The 18,692-nt window shown below is 54.6% G+C and overlaps 1 protein-coding gene across 9 annotated transcripts in view; it reads right to left on the bottom strand.

The window, feature by feature from the left end:
* Positions 1 to 2,380: 2,380 nt before the first annotated feature.
* Positions 2,381 to 18,692, bottom strand: part of PDE9A (phosphodiesterase 9A) — a 123,079-nt gene continuing 106,767 nt past the window's right edge. For 4 of the 9 annotated variants that reach the window (XR_010154451.1, XR_010154453.1, XR_010154452.1 and 1 more), the window contains 10 exons: positions 17,437 to 17,541; positions 16,962 to 17,044; positions 15,627 to 15,783; positions 12,351 to 12,464; positions 9,555 to 9,659; positions 8,695 to 8,823; positions 7,086 to 7,181; positions 6,793 to 6,991; positions 5,365 to 5,446; positions 2,381 to 2,611 (listed from right to left, as the gene is read on the bottom strand). Coding sequence is in view for 5 of the 9 variants with exons in the window: in XM_001140087.8 (XP_001140087.3) it covers positions 2,598 to 2,611; positions 5,365 to 5,446; positions 7,086 to 7,181; positions 8,695 to 8,823; positions 9,555 to 9,659; positions 12,351 to 12,464; positions 15,627 to 15,783; positions 16,962 to 17,044; positions 17,437 to 17,541 (885 nt within the window). In the remaining 4 variants the exon portion in view is untranslated. Of the gene's footprint in view, positions 2,612 to 5,364; positions 5,447 to 6,792; positions 6,992 to 7,085; positions 7,182 to 8,694; positions 8,824 to 9,554; positions 9,660 to 10,660; positions 10,870 to 12,350; positions 12,465 to 15,626; positions 15,784 to 16,961; positions 17,045 to 17,436; positions 17,542 to 18,692 lie in introns of those variants that run through there. The other 5 variants (XM_001140087.8, XM_063803507.1, XM_001140174.8 and 2 more) reach the window with 2 other exon arrangements.

Genomic DNA, 18,692 nt, shown 5'->3' with positions numbered 1-18,692 from the left:
CAGTCTTTGATACATGCGTTGTTCCTTCAATTGCTAATAAACGGTCTTGGGGAGAAAAAAGTGGAAAACAGCGTCTTCCTGTCCTGTCAGAGGAGCACAGGTGATGATGGCCTCCCAGGACGGTGCCAGGCTGTGCACAGGCTGGCCCTCCCTTTGTGAACTTTCTGTTCTTTCTGGCGACATGCTTGCTGTGTGCTGGGAGCTCACCATGGAAAGCCCCAGGCATTACTGCTCCTGTCTCCTGACGTGCGTGTGGCTCAGCTGTAAACATCTTTACCCTTCATGCTGACTTAATACTGATTGTCGGGCGAGAGTTCACTTGGAAACACATCATCCTGGGTGGAGATGGTGCCGCTCACCCCAGAGGGGCGTCTTGTTCAGTGGGTTGTGCTCATGGGGGTGGGCCCCTGTGTCTGCACACTCACTCCCTATGCTGGGCATGCCCCCAGGCCTGGGTGCTGCGTTCCCCACACCTGCCTCTCCTGCTGGACCCAGAGCTCTCCGGGGCCGTAGGCACATCTGTCTTGTCCTGAGCCTCCACTGCCACATGCAGCCCATGATTCAGCTCACTCGTGTGGCTGCCTCCTGGTGCGGGCAGGCTCTGGGTGTGCAGGCTGACCAGGGTGGACGTGGCCTCCAACCGTGGGGCCTCAGGGACTGCTCTGTGTGACAGGAGGGTGGGTTGGTGGGCTTTCTGGGGGTCCCGTGCATGGAGACCAGGCTGGCTGCACACCAACCAGGACTAACAGTAGATGCCGTCAGGCCGGGTGCAGTGGCTCATGCCTGTGATCCCAGCACTTTGGGAGGCTGAGGCGGGTGGATCACGAGGTCAGGAGATCGAGACCATCCTGGCTAACACGGTGAAACCCCGTCTCTACTAAAAATACAAAAAATTAGCCGGGCGTGGTGGCAGGCGCCTGTAGTCCCAGCTACTTGGGAGGCTGAGGCAGGAGAATGGTGTGAACCCGGGAGGCGGAGCTTGCAGTGAGCCGAGATCGCGCCACTGCATTCCAGCCTGTCTCAAAAAAAAAAAAACAGTAGATGCTCTCTAGATGCCTCCCCTAATGGACCTCAGTCATTTGATTAATTGTTTCAGGATGCAGTATAGCCTAGAACCAGAGGAAGTGTGCTGATGTGTAGGAGTGTATACGTGTCCGTGTGTGCATGTGATTGTGTGTTTCTGTTTATGATAGTAAAATTCAAGGAAGTGTTGTATGGAGTTTGATGAGGGGCACCGTTTGGTGAGATGTGCATTCCAAGTAATGTAGTAGATGAAGGTGCTGTTGAAAGAGCCTTGTTACAGATGAGGAGAGCAGGTAATCATCCCCCATAGAGGCTGGCAGGAAGGTGGAGGGCATCAATATCCGCACGCCTATGTTTTGCTTCTATTTTTGCCAACGTTGCCATATCTATTGGCTTTAATAGGATTCAAATGAAAAACAAAAGCAGAAACAAGAAGGGGTGTAGAAATCAAGGTCCCTTATCTGTATTCAGCTGGATTCGAGATGGAAAATTTTACAGGTAAAAAATGAATTATTTGAAGGTGGGAAGTAATATTCTGGAATTCACCAAAAGGAAACAAATGCCCCGAGGAAAGTGACCCAACACAGAAATGAAATGTTTGCCAAGCTCAGACCACGCCAGTGGCTGTAAAGGTGAGCTCTGTAGGGCGAAGCACTTCGGGAGGTGGTTCTGTCTCTAGAGCGCAGGGGAGATGGAGCCCACAGCCCAGGGGACACAGCCAGCAGCCTTTTCCTTGCTTTTTATAAATCGGGTCTCCAGGAGTCCACCGCACGCAGGCAGTCTCAGTGAGAGCTCAGGGGTGCGACTGTCCCAGCAACAAGAGCCTGACCATGAACAAGCCGGGGGCTGGGTCCCCTGTGTGGACACAGTGCCACCCAGAATGTCCCCTGTGCTCGTTACCAAAACAAAGGCAGGAAGGGAGGGCCGTCTCTCCTCCCGAGATAGAGACCCTCAGACGTGCTGAATACATGTGTCTCTTTTCCTTATCTGAGGATTTAAGTGTGAAGTCACCAGCCTTCCTCCACATGAGCACCCAGTGTGTGTTGTCCCCACGGTCATGGGTGCGTTTGCTCCGACACACGACCTACAGTCTGGCCAACCTGCCTCAGTCCCCAGATGTCCCACACACGGCACTGACGTCCCCCTCTGCTCAGAAACACAGGACCCGTGCACGTCCTTGCACTCGGGGCACCGTTCTGACATTTAATGCTGAATTTACAGGGACGTACGCACCGCATCACACTGGTCAGTTGCTCTAAGATACATCTGGGGGAAAAGCACAGTGTCCTTCATCTCCATGAGAGAACTTACCGGAAGCAGCATACACAAATCTACCAAAGAAGAAGTACAGTACCCATTTCCGTATAAGAATATATTATTTAAAAGACAGTTTAAAAATAAAATTCTGTACAGCATCATGAATTCCTTTTTTTTTTTTTTGTATCAGTGAACAAAATGGTTCTTAGAAAACGTGGTTTTGTGGTGCCAGGTGCCCAGGGCAGCTCTTCCCTGCACAAGGATCCCGCGCAGCTCGGCCAGCCTGTCCAGAACCGCAGCCACGCCCCCCGCTTTCCTCAGGCACAGTCTCCTGGAAGAAGGGAAACGATGACTAATTTGTTTTTGTTAGAATTAGGGCGCGGTGGCTCACGCCTGTAATCCCAGCACTTTGAGAGACCAAGGCGGGTGGATCACGAGGTCAGGAGTTCGAGACCAGGCTGACCAACATGGTGAAACCCTGTCTCTACTAAAAATACAAAAATTAGCCAGGCGTGGTGGCGCACGCCTGTAATCCCAGCTACTCGGGAGGCTGAGACAGGAGAATCGCTTGAACCCGGGAGGTGGAGGTTGCAGTGAGCCGAAATTGCACTACTGCACTCCAGCCTGGGCGACAGAGTGAGACTCCGTCTCAAAAAAGAAGGAAAAAAAAAAAAAGGGCCAGCAGTCGCAGAAACGTTACAGGATTATACACAGACTTTTTTTTTTTTTTTGAGATGGAGTCTTGCTCTGTTGCCCAGGTTGGGGTGCAGCGGCATGATCTCGGCTCACTGCAACCTCCGCCTCCTGGGTTCAAGCAATTCTCCTGCCTCTGGCTCCCAAGTAGCTGGGATTACAGGTGCACGCCACTACAGCTGGCTAATTTTTGTGTTTTTAGTAGAGATGGGGTTTCACCATGTTGGCCAGGCTGGTTTAGAACTCCTGACCTCAAGTGATCTGCCCACCTCAGCCTCCCAAAGTTCTGGGATTACAGGTGTGAACCACCGTGCCCGGCCGACACACAGACCATTTTAAAAGAAAGAGGCCATCAGATATATTGCTGAACACATTTAGACAAAGTAAAACAATATTGATCTCTTTTCTGAGCCACTGAAAAATATGAACTGACTTAAAAATTAAATGGCAACATTGACTGAGCACTTCATCGGGACCAGACAAGCACTTTGACTGTTTAATCACTAAAACAGCAGTAACAATGGTATTATTGCCTCTGGCTTAGAGATTGGGGCTCTGAGGTTCAGAGAGGCTGGGACACTTGTGCACATCTCTCGGCTTGTAATTGGCAAGCCTGGACTCAAAACCAGGTGTGTTGGATGCCAAAGCCTGTTGCAGCTCCTCTTATGAGCCATGTCCCGTTTGTCCTGCCCTGAGCCTTGCATGCTTGATGCACTATCTCTTGAATTATCTGTTAGACATGGAGAGTGTGACCTTATTTATTGTTTATTTATTTATATTTTTTTGAGATGGAGTCTGACCTTATTATTTATTTATTTATTTATATTTTTTTGAGACAGAGTCTTGCTCTGTCACCCAGGCTGGAGTGCAGTGGCGCGATCTTGGCTGACTGCAAGCTCCACCTCAGCCTCTGGAGTAGCTGGGGATACATGCACCCGCCACCACGCCCGGCTAATTTTTTTTGTATTTTTAGTAGAGAAGGGTTTCACCGTGTTAGCCAGGATGGTCTCGATCTCCTGACCTTGTGATCCGCCCACCTTGGCCTCCCAAAGTGCTGGGACTACAGGCATGAGCCACTGTGCCCGGCTTATTTATTTATTTTTATTTTTTGAGACGAAGTCTCGCTCTGTTGCCTAGGCTGGAGTGCAGTGGCGCGATCTTGGCTCATGGCAATCTCCGCCTCCTGGGTTCACTCCATTCTCCTGCCTCAGCCTCTCAAGTAGCTGGGACTACAGGCACCTGCCACCACGCCCGGCTAATTTTTTGTGTTTAAAGTAGAGACGGGGTTTCACGGTGTTAGCCAGGATGGTCTCGATCTCCTCGTGATCCACCGCCTTGGCCTCCCAAAGTGCTTGGATTACAGGCGTGAGCCACCGCGCCTGGCCATTAGTGTGACCTTATTATGAGGTGAACAAACGGCTGCTCTGCATTCCCCGTGAGCTGAATGACTAGTATCAACAAGTACAGAGGAAAATGCTCAAAGCCATATAAAGCAAACACGTGATTTGTGAAAAGTTTTCAGTACTTCAATTGCACTTTTAAAAAGTACTTACTCTTATAAGTGATACATATGCTAATTATTGATGTTTTTCTATTAACTAAAGCATGTTCCCCTTCTTTAAGAGCCTCACTTTTTTTTTTTTTTTTTTTTTTGAGATGGAGTCTCACTGTTGTCCAGGCTGGAGGGCAGTGGCGCAATGTGGGCTCACTGCAACCTCCACCTCCCAGGTTCAAGTGACTCTCCTGCCTCAGCCTCCCAAGTAGCTGGGACTACAGGTGCACGCCACAACACCTGGCTAATTTTTGTATTTTTAGTAGAGACAGGGTTTCACCATGTTGGCCAAGCTGGGTCTTGAACTCCTGACCTCAAGTGATCCGCCCACCTTGGCCTCCCAAAGTGCTGGGATTGCAGGCATGAGCCACCAGCCTTAAGAGCCTAATTCTAATGATTAGTTGCAAGAAATAAAATTTCCATTCATTTGGCCAGGCGCAATCTCACACCTGTAATCCCAGCACTTTGGGAGGCCGAGGTGGGTGGATCACCTGAGGTCAGGAGTTCGAGACCAGCCTGGCCAACATGATGAAACCCCATCTCTACTAAAAATAGAAAAACTAGCCAGGCATGGTGGCTCATGCCTGTAATCACAGCTACTTGGGGGGCTGAGGCAGGAGAATCGCTTGAACTCAGGAGGCAGAGGTTGTAGTGAGCTGAGATCGTGCCATCGCACTCCAACCTGGGCAACAAGAGCGAGACTTCGTTTCAAAAAAAAAAAAGTTCCATTCATTTAAAGGTATTCCAAAATTCAGATTTTCACCCCTTCCTCTTTCCTTCTGTCCTTTGTCAGAATCATTGTATGTGCTGAGACGCCACTTCAGCAGAGCAAGCATTACCTTCACTGTTTTTCACATCTCTGCTTCTCTCTCTGGACTTCTCGGTGGCCCCAGACGTCAAGCTGTCAGTCTTCTTCTGTAACTGGAATAGAGTACAGAGAAGGCCAAGTCAGGGAGCAGGAGACAGCAGGGGAGTGTCTGCCTCTCTCCCAGCAGCTTCCGTTGCCTGGAGGTGCTGCAACGTGAAAGCCTGTGGTCCCCAGCCCCTCTGAGCCCAAGCACTCCTGACATGGGCTTTTCAGAGGCAGCTCTGCATACCCTGTCCCGCTACCCTTGGTGCCTCATCTGGGGCCTGGACAGTGAGCTCACCCAGCCGCAGCCACCACAGCCGCGGGGACTGGTGGTGTGTGCAGAGCCTGCGGCTTGGGCTTGGCCTTTTCACCTCTTTGGTGTGTCTCTCCTTTTTGTGGGGGCCGACAGGGGGGAAGGCAGAGGCCTTAAAGAACCCTAGTATCCCCTACTGGGCAGCAGGGCTCAGGACTAGAGACTCAAGGCCATCAGGGCTATGGCTCTCGTAGGGCCCATGAGAGAGGCAGAAGCCCCTTCAGCTCTCTTGCGGGGTTCTGGAGTAGGGGAAGCCTTCTTGCTACATCTGTCCCTCTGCATAAGTGCTCTCAGCCTTCCAGAGGTTTAGAGACCTTTCTGTGACTTTCCAGTAGGAGACATCAACTGGAGAAGTCAGGGCAGCTGGTCTGGATTTTCAGTGGACTCCTAAGCAATTGCTGAGCACCTACCATGTGCCTGGCATGGCACTCCAGGCGGGTGTGGGCACGGGGAGCACAGGGCCGTCAGTTGAGGGAGATGAGACCAACCCAAGGCTACGCCTGGAAAATGGCTCAGTGCTCAAAAGGGCATTGTGGGCCACATGGGCTTCAGGAGCGCCCAGGCAGAAAAGACGGGGTGGTGGGCACAGTAACTAGCGGAGCCCTGACTGACGGGCCTTGGAGGGTGCTTCAGTGGCACTGTGGGGAGCGGGGGTGGCAGAGGCAACACCAGCCAAGGCCAGGAGGGGTCAAACCCTGCAGGAGTAGTAAGACTGTTCTAGCTGCCTGGGGGCGCTGGAGGGAGGAGGCAGGAGGGTGGGCGGGGCAGGGGCCACACCATGGGCAGCAGGACAGCAGACAGCCGGGGGAATCCGTAGAAAGACTGCGTGGGCCCTGAGGCTGTGACCTGGACCCCTTCCTCCAAAACGATATCTATCCAGCAGCAACCTAAAGCCAGCCCCAGGCTCCCTGGCCCCTGAGAGGTGCCGGTGTGTGTTCTGGGCCCGGGAGCTGGCAGGTGGGTGGTCGCTTTGTCCTCGTGCCAGGGGAGGGCCCCTTTCTACCCCATGGCCTCCTCTGAACAAGTCAGCCCTGGGGCCAGGCCAGGCACTGTACTCTGAGGGGTCCCAGATGCTCTAATGGCGGCTGATGCACCGAAGGATACCTGGCTGTCCACAGGTGTGGGTGACAGTTGTGATTCTTGTGAAGGGCATGGCCAGTCAACTCCCTCGAAGGTACCGACACCTGGCGTGTTCCTGGCGAATGCAGTTTTGGTTTCCCTCATCACATTCCCTAATTTTACTGAGCCAGGCTTTCTGATGGAAGGTACACGTGTGCCTGTCCACGGGGCCTTCAGTGGTGCCCTGCTTGGCACGTCCAAGATTCTGGAGTCAGGAGTGCGGAGGGCAGCGTGCCTGCTTGCCGCAAGGAAGGCAGGCCCTTCTCAGTGCGTTTTACCTCTTTCATGGCATCATCTATCCGCTTCAGTTCCTCGTAGCGATCTCGGGATTCCCAAAGTGGCTGCAGCATGATCTCCTCAACCATGGGGAAGAGCTGGGAGAGATAGACAGATTTATTCAGAGTCCCTTGTTCTTAAGGCAATGGGAAACGTCGGAGAAAAACAGGTGTCAGGTGCTCCGTGCGGAAACCTCTGGGCCAGTCCCAGCTCCTGGACACCCTCGTGCCGGCTCTGCTGCCCCCACCCACTGCGGCTCTGTCTCTGGCCCTCATCACCCTCCATGAGGTCCTACAGAAAGTCCCCTTCCTGCCTCCTGTGTCCCCCGTGCCCGTGAGATGAGGGTGGGGGACAGGTTGGGAGGTTCTTACAAAGACACGGGGCAGGGGAAAGGAGCTGACAGCCTCCTGGCTGAGGTTCCTGGGAGTGGGAAGTGGGTGGGGGTGGCTCCAAGAGATGCCCTAGAGCAGAAGGATCTGCAGTGTAGGAGCCCAGGAAGGTCGGAGGGTGTGAGGCTGTGAGCCCAGATCCCCGGGGGGAACAAGAGATGGGCCTGTTTTGGACATGCTGGGGGTGCCTTGAGGTGGGGGCCTTGGCAGGGGGCCACAGGCAGCTCAGAGGCCCTGGGGGGAGCTGGGCGGGAACGAGCTGTGTGCAAGGAGCAAGGTCTCGGTGGCTGGGTGCGGTGAGACTGGGAGCTGGACAGGGGCTTCACAGCTCGAGGGCACAGAGCTCAGGGGTTCCTCCACAGGTGAGGAACTGGGACGCAGAGTGGGGACAGGAGAGTCAACAGCCAGTGCTGCCTCCAGGGTCCTGAAGGCCGGCAGCGATGGGCGAGGGCAGTGAGGGGCCCCCCAGGGCCCAGCAAGGCAAGGCAGGGAGTGCAGCACAGAGTGGGAGATGCTGGGGTCACGGGCCAGGCTGTGGGGAGCAGGCTCTGGATGGAACAGGGACAGCGGTCACCACGACAGCCGGGGAAGAGGCTGCTCAGGATGTGCAGGTGTGCCTGTGTGTACCTGTGTGCGTGCCTGTGCATACCTGTGTGTGCATGTGTGTGCATGTATGCACCTCTGTACATGTGTGCCTGTGTGTACCTGTGTGCGTGCATGTGCATACCTGTGTGTGCATGTGTGTGCATGTATGCACCTCTGTACATGTGTGCCTGCGTGTACCTGTGTGCATGTGGGTATATGTGTATGTGCCTGTGTGTGCCTATGTGCCTGTGTGTACCTGCGTGTGCATTTGTGTGCCTGTGTACGTGTGCACGAGTGTGTGCCTGTGTGTACCTGTGTGCATGTGTGTATATGTGTGCCTGTGTGTGCATTTGCGTGCCTATGTGTGCCTGTGTGTCCCTGTGTGTGCCTGTGTGTGCATGTGTGTACCTGCATGTGCATGTGTGCCTGTGTGTGCCTGTGTACATGTGTGTGCACAAGTGTGTGCCTGTGTGTAGCTGTGTGCGTATATGTGTATGTGCCTCTGTGTGTGTCTGTGTATGTGTGTGCATAAGTGCCTGTGTGTACCTGTGTGCATATGTGTATATGTGTGTGTGCCTGTGTGTGCATGCATGTATCTGAGTGTAAGCAAGTGTGACATGTGGTGACAGTTACTCACCTTGGTCACTGTTTCAAACATTGGGATCAGGACAAACTTGATGAACCCAATCTGGGCTGTGGCCTTGGTCACTTTGTCTCGGTCCATGAACGGGGCCACGGGAAGGCCTTCTGACTTCTCACGGTCGCTCTGCAGGGAATGCAGCAGACAGCGACATTAGAGACAGAAATGCCCCATAACCAGATCGCTGTTCTCAGAGAAAGACAAGATGCGCCAGTTAACCACCAACCAACAAACCACACCACAAATGTGTCTCAGTAAGAACAAGGAGAAGGTGACCCTATCTCCAGTGCTAAACAGAGCCGGGCGTGCAGGTCTAGCTGGGAAGACCGACCTGAGAGATAGGCAGAGGTGAGTTGGATGGATGTATCCCAGGACGGCAGCAGCGTCCTGCAGAAAGCCTCCCGACTTCTCTAGGGTTGATCAAGCTGTTGTATTAATATTTGGTGGTTGTTTTCAGCTGGCTTGGTTTTCTATGTCCCCGACCTTCCCCGTGGCCATCTGTGTGAGCTGACCTGCTGGGTCTCGGCCCTCCTGGGCCCCCTTCTGCTTCTGCAGAACTTGCTTCTTGACTTTCAGGCAATTTGTTTGACAAGGCTGCTTCTAATAATGGCTCAATTAGCAGTGACAGGTGACAGTTTTAGAATATTAGCTTTTCTGGATTGTTACTGTCTTTCAGGTCTCAAATTATAACCTATTTTGTTTCTGATGTATGCTTACCCTGAAGGCTTTCTGGAGGCTGAACTGTCGGCAGCCCGGTGAATATGCGGGACCACCCTGGCGTGCTCTGTTTAACGCAAACCCTTACTAAGTGGGGCTAATAAGTGGCTGGAGGCTTGATTGGTCTGCAAGACTCTTACCTGCATAAAATATTCCTCTAATAAACAGTCCACCCAAGGCTCTGCGACTTCCATTGGACGGACCTCGTTAGAGATATCACAGCATTTTATCAAAATCATCTTCAGCTGAAAGAAGAGATTTTGGAATTGAGGTAACAGGAGGTAGAACACGGCCTGCTGCTGCTGCTCGGGTCTGGACTTGCCATTATAGGCAGGAAGAGACGGAGGACCTGCTGGACCATGCAACTGAGCTTGGCTGCCTTCAGGGAGGACAGGCTCCCTTCTCAATGGAGAATGAACCTTCAAGGTCCTGTTTGGGTCCCCTCCTTCCAGCCTTTCTGGCCACCCCAGCCCAGGTGATATCCCCTGAAGCACTGCCCTGTGCCTGGTCACCCCCTATTTTCTGCTGTTCCCTAGGTGGGTGCATTGCTCATCTTCCCAGGGGACAGGTAGCTCTGTCTCAGCTTGGCCAGGGTTGGGCATGCCATAGGAGCTTCAGGAGGAGATAGGGCAGGCCCAGGGATGCAGCAGCTTCCACCCAAACTAGCCCGGATGTCGCCATAGGACAAGAGGTGGAGGGCTGGCGTCCCGTGGCCCTGCCTGCACCGGGCACAAATGAGTGTCTGGAATCACCAGGTTTCCAGACCAAAGTGTTGGTTGCCATCCAGGCTCTGAAGCTGATTAGACAGGAAAGCCCAGCTGAGGCACATGCCCCCGGGCTGCGGGCTGCACCTGCTGGTTTGGGGAACGTGACTAGGTGAGGAGCAGCTCAGTTCAGCTCGGAGTCTGCATGATGCTTGGTGGATCCTGCCTTCCAACCTCGGCAGGACCTCGAAGGGATCCTGCTGTGGTCGCCCTTCCTTTCCCTGCCCTATCAGTTCCCAGGAAGCCATTCAGGCCTTTCTTTGACTCCTCTGTGGAGTCCGGCTCCAGACCAGAGGCAATGACTAGCCTGTGCCTGGCCGGCCTCAGTGGAGCTGTCCCCACACCAGACCTAGGGCAGGGCCAGGGCAGCAGTGTCTCTGGGGAAGGTCAAGGTCCCAGGCCCTGCCGGCCACACTCCCTGCACCTCACACCTCCCACACCGGCCCGCACTCTCCTCAGAGGCCTCCCTATCGGGGCCCATTTTGAATCAGAACCTTTCCCCCGAGACCTTACCCCAACCTCTGTCCTCCACCCGTGTTCATAAAGCCCCGTCTGGGGCTCCGTAGCAGTGAGACGATGCCTGGCCGTGCTGCTTGTCATCTGACCCCGCGGTGCAGGTCGTTGGGATAAACGGAACCCTGGGCTCTGAGCCTCGCTTTGCCTCTGGTCTGCACAGCTGCAGTGTGTAAGGCTGGGGGTGGGGTGGGAGTGGGGACCTTCAGCTGGGCTCAGTTGTCCTGACCACCTGGCACCCGATCCTCTGGCATCCTGCCCCTCCCCGTCTCTTCCCTGACCTCTCCTCCCACCTCAGAGGAGGAAGGCATCGGCGGGGCCTGGGTCACCCCTGACTGCAGGTCCATCTCTGCCTTCCTCATATCTTAGAGGACAAGGCGGCGCCTCCCTCCTTCCCTTGGTTTTTCAGGAGCAAGAAACTTGCTTGCCAGGAAGCCGCTCTATGTGACTGTTTCCCTCTTAGGGAAGGGGCTTCTGGTGGCCCTGGCCTGGGGAGGTTTGCCTGCTGTCCAGCCCTTGCCTGCGGGAGCTCCCATCCTCTCGCACAGTCTTTGGGAATTAACTGCACCTCAGCTCCAGAGAGCGATGAGTCCTAATGACTCTACCTACTGGGACTGGATGGTTAGAAGGTCAGCCTGAGCCGAGAGTTCCCTATCTTTCAACGTCTCTGGAGGTGGAAAGTGATGCTATTGATTTTAAACAGATAATCAAATTTCAGAGTAAGAATGCCAGGGGTGCACCTGATGTTTAGACAAGGCTCCACAAAACCAGCTTTCTCTCTGAAGGCCGGGAGGGCAGTTCTCATGCACCTCTCTCTCTCTCTGTTTTCTGAGACAGACCCTTGCTCTGTTGCCCAGGCTGGAGTGCAGTGGAACGACCATGGCTCACTGCATCCTGGACCTGGGCTCCAGCGATCCTCCCACCTCTGCCTCCCAAGCAGTTGGGACCACAGATATGCACTGATTTTTTATTTTTCTTTCTTTTTTTGTGGAGATGGAGTCTTGCTAATATTGCTCAGACTGGTCTCAAACTTCTGGACTCAAGCAATCCTCCTGCCGTGGCCTCCCAAAGTGCTGGATTCCAGGCATGAGTCGTGCTCTGGTCCTTGTGTGCCTTGGTGTGCCCAGTGCCTGTCCTTTCCAAAAGGCAGATGCTGGGCAACCTAAGTGCACCTTCTCATGGGGAAGGCCCCCTACCCCTTCTCTGGCCACCTTGTCCTGGTTATGGAGGGGTGCTGGGCTATGGTGTGGGCCTGGTGGGGGATGCTGGCCTGGGGAGCGGGAGCTGTGTTGGAGTTGCCCCCACATAGGTGGGCTTTCAGAGTGCCATGCTGGGGCTGTGCCTTCATGGGAGAGCTGGTTTTATTCTCTGGAAAGCAGAGCGAGATGCACGGCCTTCACCCACTTATCTCCTTCAAATCCAAAAGAGATGGAGGAATGGGAGAATGCTGCCTCTGACCATGAAGGAGGCCCCATCAGGAGGGAGGCCCTGCCCGGACTTTCCTAGTAAGAGTCATGACCTTGAAAACCAGATTTATAGACACCTTGTTCCAAGAAGACTAATAATTTCAGCTTCTTGGCTTCCAGTGTGAGCTGGATGGATGACCTGCTCCACCAGCCCACCGCCTGGCTGCCCACCCAGGCAGAATAAGCCACTCACCAGGGTCATGTGCTCCTCGTTGCTGTAGTCAAAATTCTCCATTTTCTCTTTGAAAGAATCCATAATTTCTGCATGTCTTGCCATGTCAGTGGCCAAGATTAATGTGATCATTCCCTAAATAGCGAGAGAACAACGTGTTAACACGGGTATAGTCTGAACAATTATTCAGCGGAGGCCTACTGTGTACTGAGCCCCCTGCACACATTATTTCATGTATCTCTCATTCCGATTCATATGTGCATCCATCACCCATCCATTTGTCCACACATCCATCTGCCCACCCGAAAACCCATCCATTCATCCATCCATCCACCCATTCATCCTCCATCCATCTACCCATCCACCCATCCATCTGCCCTTCCATCCATTTATCCATCTGTCCATTCATCCACCCATCCACCCATCCATCCATCTACCCACCCATCTGTCCTTCCATCCATCCACCCTTCCATCCATTTGTCCATCCACCCATCCACCTATCTATCTGTTCATCCATCCATCCATCCATCCATCCACCCACCCACCCACCCACCCACCCCACAAGCATTTACAGAACACGTCTCTGTGCCAGGTATGATGTTTTCCTCTTCCAAGAAAATAAAACCACAAGCATCAGATACAAAACCCAAACCCATCAATCTAGGTCATTTCAACTGTATATATATATTTTTTTGGGGGGGATCACTTGTATCTTGAACTATTCAATTTTCCTGTAAACATTTAATTGTGTTATTAGTGAAGCATTTATTCAGTTATTCCTGAAATCTTCCATGACAAAATATATTTTTTAAAAAGTGGGACAACTAATTTTACCCCCAGAGGAGAGTCATATTTTGCAGTCAGTGAAGCATTTGGAGCAGGCCAATGCTGGTGTGTCCCCACGGTGGATGGGCACAAGAACGATCCCCTGTGCAGAGCGGCTGCTCCTCCAATCAGGTGCCGCCTCCTTCTCTTGCGGGATGCTTTCCGACATGGCTCAGTGGGACAAGGCCTACACTAAGGGGCGTTCACTTGCTTTGATTCCCCAGGTCCTGTCCCTGGAGGAACTCCCCACTGGGGTAGCAGTGGCAGATGCAGCGTTCTCTCTTCACGGTTGCTCCTTGACCTACTGCAGACGAAGATTTGCCACAGCTTATCGTAGCCACACAGGGCACCTGCTTGCAGGGTGGGGAGGGGCACAAACATGGAGGAGAGGCCAGAGAGCCTATAGATAAAGGGTAGATAACTGTACTGGGAACCGGTGATTCAATAATGACTGTAAATTGTCTATTGAATTGTGTATGTTTGTGCAATGATGTCATCACAGGCCCGAGAGCGCTGCCGCCGTATGTCAGCGCCGAGTGGGTTCTGAGGTGCGGCTGTCGGCGCTCCTCCCGGGGCCATCACCATGCACACCCATCTGTTCTCCTGCTCATTTCACACTCACAGTGGCTGGCACAGCACAGGCCAGCAGAGGCCTTGACCACAGCATCCCAATGAACCACAGCCTGGTTCTGCCCACCTCTGCCTCTGGCACATGGTGACGTTTGACAATTTCGCAAGAGGCCGTGATGCCTCAGGGCCCCGTCCCAGGGAGCATGCTGCTTCCTCGGAGCTTCCTCAAATGCTTCACTGACTTCAGTTTTTTACACTGGGCTTTGAACTTCCTGGAAGCGTAGACAAATTGGAAAGCCATGGTCGAAGAGGCTGCTGCTCTCTGATAAAGGGAGGCTCAGCAGCATGCCAGGAGGGCGGTGGGTATCTTCCCAGTGCTGAAGTCCAGGCAATCTTTGTTGCTGCCTCTGGAAGGAAGCCACTTAGACTTCGAATGGCTGAGGTCTGCCTTGTGGAACCGCAGAAGACGGTGCCCTGGGTGAGTGTCCTGGGGCCGCCACACAAAGTACCACAAACTAGGCAGCTTAAAACAACAAACTCATTCTCTCACAGTTCTGGAAGCCAGAACCAAGATCAAGGTGTGGGCAGGGCCCTGCTCTCAAAGAAGACTCCAGGGTAGGGTCCTTCCTTGTCTCCTCCTGCTCCTGGGGGCCCCGAAGTCTCTTGGTTTGGGGCTGCGTCACTCAAATCTCCAATCACTGCGTCTTCATGCGGCCTTCTCCTCTGTGTCTGGGCTGTTTTCTACTCTGTCTCGTCCAAGGACACTAGTCTTTGGATTTATGGCCCCCTTAGACAATCCACACTGGTCTTATCTGGAAATCTTAACAAGTACAAATGCAAAGACCCTTTTCCAAATAAGATCACATTCACGGGAGGTGGACCTTATTTGAAGGACGCTGCTATTCAACCCAACACATTTCTCCCAGAGTTTACTCCGAGAGCTTCCCTCCCCTGCAAATGTCAGAGAGCGAGGGTTTGATGAGGAATTCCCGTGTGGAATGGGGCGTTATTTCGGTGAGCTGGAGGTGTTTGTCTGGGGCAGGTGGACCGGGTCATCTTCCTCTCACGCAGATATCCTCTCACTCTCCTCCCATCACGCCCTGAGAGGCATAAAGCCCCCTTATCTAAAATGGAAGGGGCGGCCGGGTGTGGTGGCTCACACCTGTAATCCCAGCACTTTGGGAGGTTGAGGCAGGTGGATCACCTGAGGTCTGGAGTTCAAGACCAGCCTGGCCAACATAATAGAGACGGTGATGGCCCCGTCTCTATTAAAAATACCGAAAATTAGCCGGCTTGGTGGCGCATGCCTGTAATCCCAGCTATTTGGGAGGCTGAGGCAGGAGAATTGCTTGAACCCAGGAGGTGGAGGTTGCAGTGAGCCGAGATCCTGCCATTACACTCCAGCCTGGGCAACAGAGAGAGACTCTGTCTCAAAAGAAAAAAAATAAATAAAAGGAAGGGGGCTGACTGGGCTGTGGGTGGCAGGTGACAGCAGCTGGGTTTATGGGGCAGGGGGCAGCTCTCCTATGTTGGATGCAGCAGATGTGTCTGTCCAGGGCCTGTCCCCTCCTTGGGCAGGCTCCCTACCTTTGCTAAGCCTCAGTTTCTTGGGCTGGAAGAGGGACAAAGGATTTATCTCAAAGGGAGCCAGTGAAGGCTGAATTAAATACAGGCTGGGAAGTGCAGGTCAGTGGGATACACGTGCGCATGGCGAGGGTACCCTCTTTTTGGGGCTCCACTCTGGGCCCTGGAGGAGGTGAGGAAGGAGGGAGGGGTTCCCTTGGGTCCCCAGGGCACTGCTGTGGCCAGGAGCTTCTGGGAGCCTCCAGCCAATGGAGAGTGGGGGCTGCTCTGTCCCTGAATGTGCCCCCACTCCGGTGGGAGGGCCCTCACCCCACACACCTGTCGGATCTGCTTGAACCCATCAGGTGGGATGTTGGAGAAGATGTTGCACTCAGGCTCGGCGAGGATCTGGAAGGCCACGGCGCAGTGGTGGTTCTCCAGCGGTGAGATGTCATTGTAGCGGACCGCCAGCTCTGTGCGGGCATTGATCTGGTACCTGGGAGGCAAGGAGAGAGTGAGGGGAGACTCAGGCGCCCTCACCAGGCACCTGCACGGGGGAGCAACACCCAGCCATGTAAGTGGAGCAAGTAGAGTCGGGAGAAGGTGCCGTGGGGGCTGGGGGAGCCGCCTGTGCCCTGCCCTGGCCAGGAGGTCCCTCCTGCCGCTCAGCTGCCCCTGCAACTGCATGTCCCTATGCTCCTGCAGTCCCACCAGACAGACACCTCTGAGGAAGCGGCATGCTCCCTGGGACAGGCCCTGAGGCAGCACGGTCTCATGTGAAATTATCAAACGTCACCAGGTGCCAGAGGCAGGTGGGCAGAACGAGGCTGAGGTTCACTGGGATGCTGTGGTCAAGGCCTCTGCTGCCCTGTGCTGTGCCGGCCACTGTGAGTGTGAAATGAGCAAAAGGGGAACAGATGGGTGTGCACGGTGATGGCCCCGGGAGGAGCGCCGACAGCCACACCTCGGAACCCACTGGGCGCTGACACATGGCAGCAGAGCTCTCAGGCATGTGATGACATCACCACACAAACACACAGTTCAACAGAGAGAGCTGCTGCGCCACTGAGGACACAAACCCAAGCCCACGGCCTGGGCCTTGTCTGCCACATGGGGCAGAACTCTGTGCCTGTGGAGGCAGGAGCTGAGCAACGGTCTGTCCTTCTGATCCCTGGCCCCACGAGGGACACCTCACTCCCACCTCCTGTCCCTCTGCAGTCCCTCTTCTCCCTCTCTTCTGCTCTCTTCTGGCTCCTGCCTGTGCTTTCCCTGCGGAAGCCAGCTGGGAGCCTGCCCAGGGAGAGGCGAGCTCCTGAGACGGGCGTGTGGAGCCCCCATCCCTGCATGCGGACAGGTGTTGCTCCCTGCCTGGGGTGGAGAAGGCGCCGGCGGGGCCAGGGCTCTGCCGTGCACCTGAGCCTGAAGCCAGGCCTGCACAGGGGTGGGAAAGCCCCCCTGGGGTTTGATAATCCTGAAAGTTCCTACTCCGGGGAGACCCAAGGCCCTGGGCAAAGTCCAGAAGCCAGGAGCTGTGTCAGTGGAGGCAGAGTTGGGGGCTGGGAGGCCGTCGTTGACAGCTCCATCTGGGAACTGCTCTGAGGGTTGGGCTGACAGGTTCCCTCCAGTAGCCAGGGTGCCTTTTAAAAGGAAAAAAAGAGAAAATCCTGTACATACGTGTTGTTGTAGCCGGGATGGTCCAGATCGTGGCAGATGGCCGCTGTCATTAGGATCAGGATATCCATTTGTGAGAAGTTCTCCTGGATTGGAAAACGGGGCGTAGGTGTTTGCTCTCTTCACTCGGAGGGTGGGATGGGGTGAGGGGGGTGGAATTGGGTGAGTGGTAAGCGGGGGACAAAGGCCCCTGCAGCCATCTGGCATCTCCTGGCATGGTGGGAGAGGACCGGCCTGCCTGTGGGGGTGGGGGGGGGGTGACCAGGTCGGGGACTCACCCGCTCTTGTAATCCTAGGAGCAGCCTCATCCATGGGGTGACTGACAACGGTGGGCGGGGGTGCTTCCCTAGGAGGGGCGGAGCGGCTGGGGACCCCACGCCTGTGGCTCTCTTGGTGGGATGGGGCTGCCGCTCCCGGAAGGGGACCTCCGTCTGACCCCCGAGAGTAGGGGTCTGGGTGTGCAGGGGGCAGGACCCACCTGGAGACTGCAGAGCCACACCATGCTGTACATCATCTGGGCCACGCAGAAGCAGTGCCGGAAGTTGTGGAAGGGGTTGTTTCTGTAGTTGTCGTGGACGCAGAACTGCGGGAGGCAGGGGGTCCCAGTCACCCTGTGCCTGGGCCCGCCCACCTCTCCTCCCAAAGCCACCCAGAAGGCTGTGCGCTGGTTTGAACATTCTCTGCCAAACCCTCATCCCAACCAGAGGTCAACAGTGTTCCAGGTTTACCACAGGTACCAATGAGGTGACACAGGGACCCTGAGAACGTCCAGCGGGCCACACCACGGCACCCGGGGCAGGTGTGGGGACAGAGCTCCCACCAGGGGTTTCACCCTGCAGTCAAGGACTGGGGTCTCCCCGGAGGTGTCTGAGGAGCCACAGTGGGGCATAAAGTTAGGGGATGCGGGGAGGGGAGACTCCAAGAGGGAGCTCTGGGTCCCCAGTCGCCATGAAACCTTTAATAGGCTTTTAATATTTGGTTCTGAGCAATATTTCATTAAAAAAACCTGCTGCCAAACATATTAACACAGGCAGACACCCACATGCACACACCCACTCACACACCACACACACACCCCACATCCACACACACACATGCACACATCCACCCTCACACACCCCCACATCCAGATACACACATGCACACACACATCTCACATCCACAGATACACACATGCACACACACCCTCACACACACCCACACACACACACACCCCACATCCAGATATACACATGTACACACCCACACTGACACACCTCCACACTCCTACTCCCACCCCACACACTCCCACCACATTCACACACACACACCCGTAAACTCAGATACCCCCATGCTCACACCCACACCCCACACTCACACACACATGCTCCCACACATTTACATCCACACACCCACTCACAAACACATGCAGACACCCCCATGCTCACATCCACACCCCACACTCACACACTCACATCCACACCCCCATACTCACTCTCACACACACACACGCTCCCCCCCCCCCCACACACGCTCCCACACACCGCTGCTTTAGGACATGCTGCTTTGCTTGATGATGGCAGAGTCTCACTGTTTCCTTGCTTATCAGAGCAGGAGTAGCTCGGGCGTAAAGAAGGTTTTGGTGGAAGGAGGAACAGAGACAGGCTGAGTGTCCTCACAGAACTCCCGGGGAAATGTCACCTCTGCTCACGGGGAGCGCAGTGCCATCCGGAAGGTGCCCTGGTGATCCATTCC

This window comes from Pan troglodytes, chromosome 22 (genome assembly GCF_028858775.2).
Source record: "Pan troglodytes isolate AG18354 chromosome 22, NHGRI_mPanTro3-v2.0_pri, whole genome shotgun sequence".
NCBI classification, from domain to species: Eukaryota; Metazoa; Chordata; class Mammalia; order Primates; family Hominidae; genus Pan; species Pan troglodytes.
The sequence above is the reverse complement of the archived record's forward strand: the minus strand, read 5'-3'. Positions and strand labels throughout refer to the sequence as shown.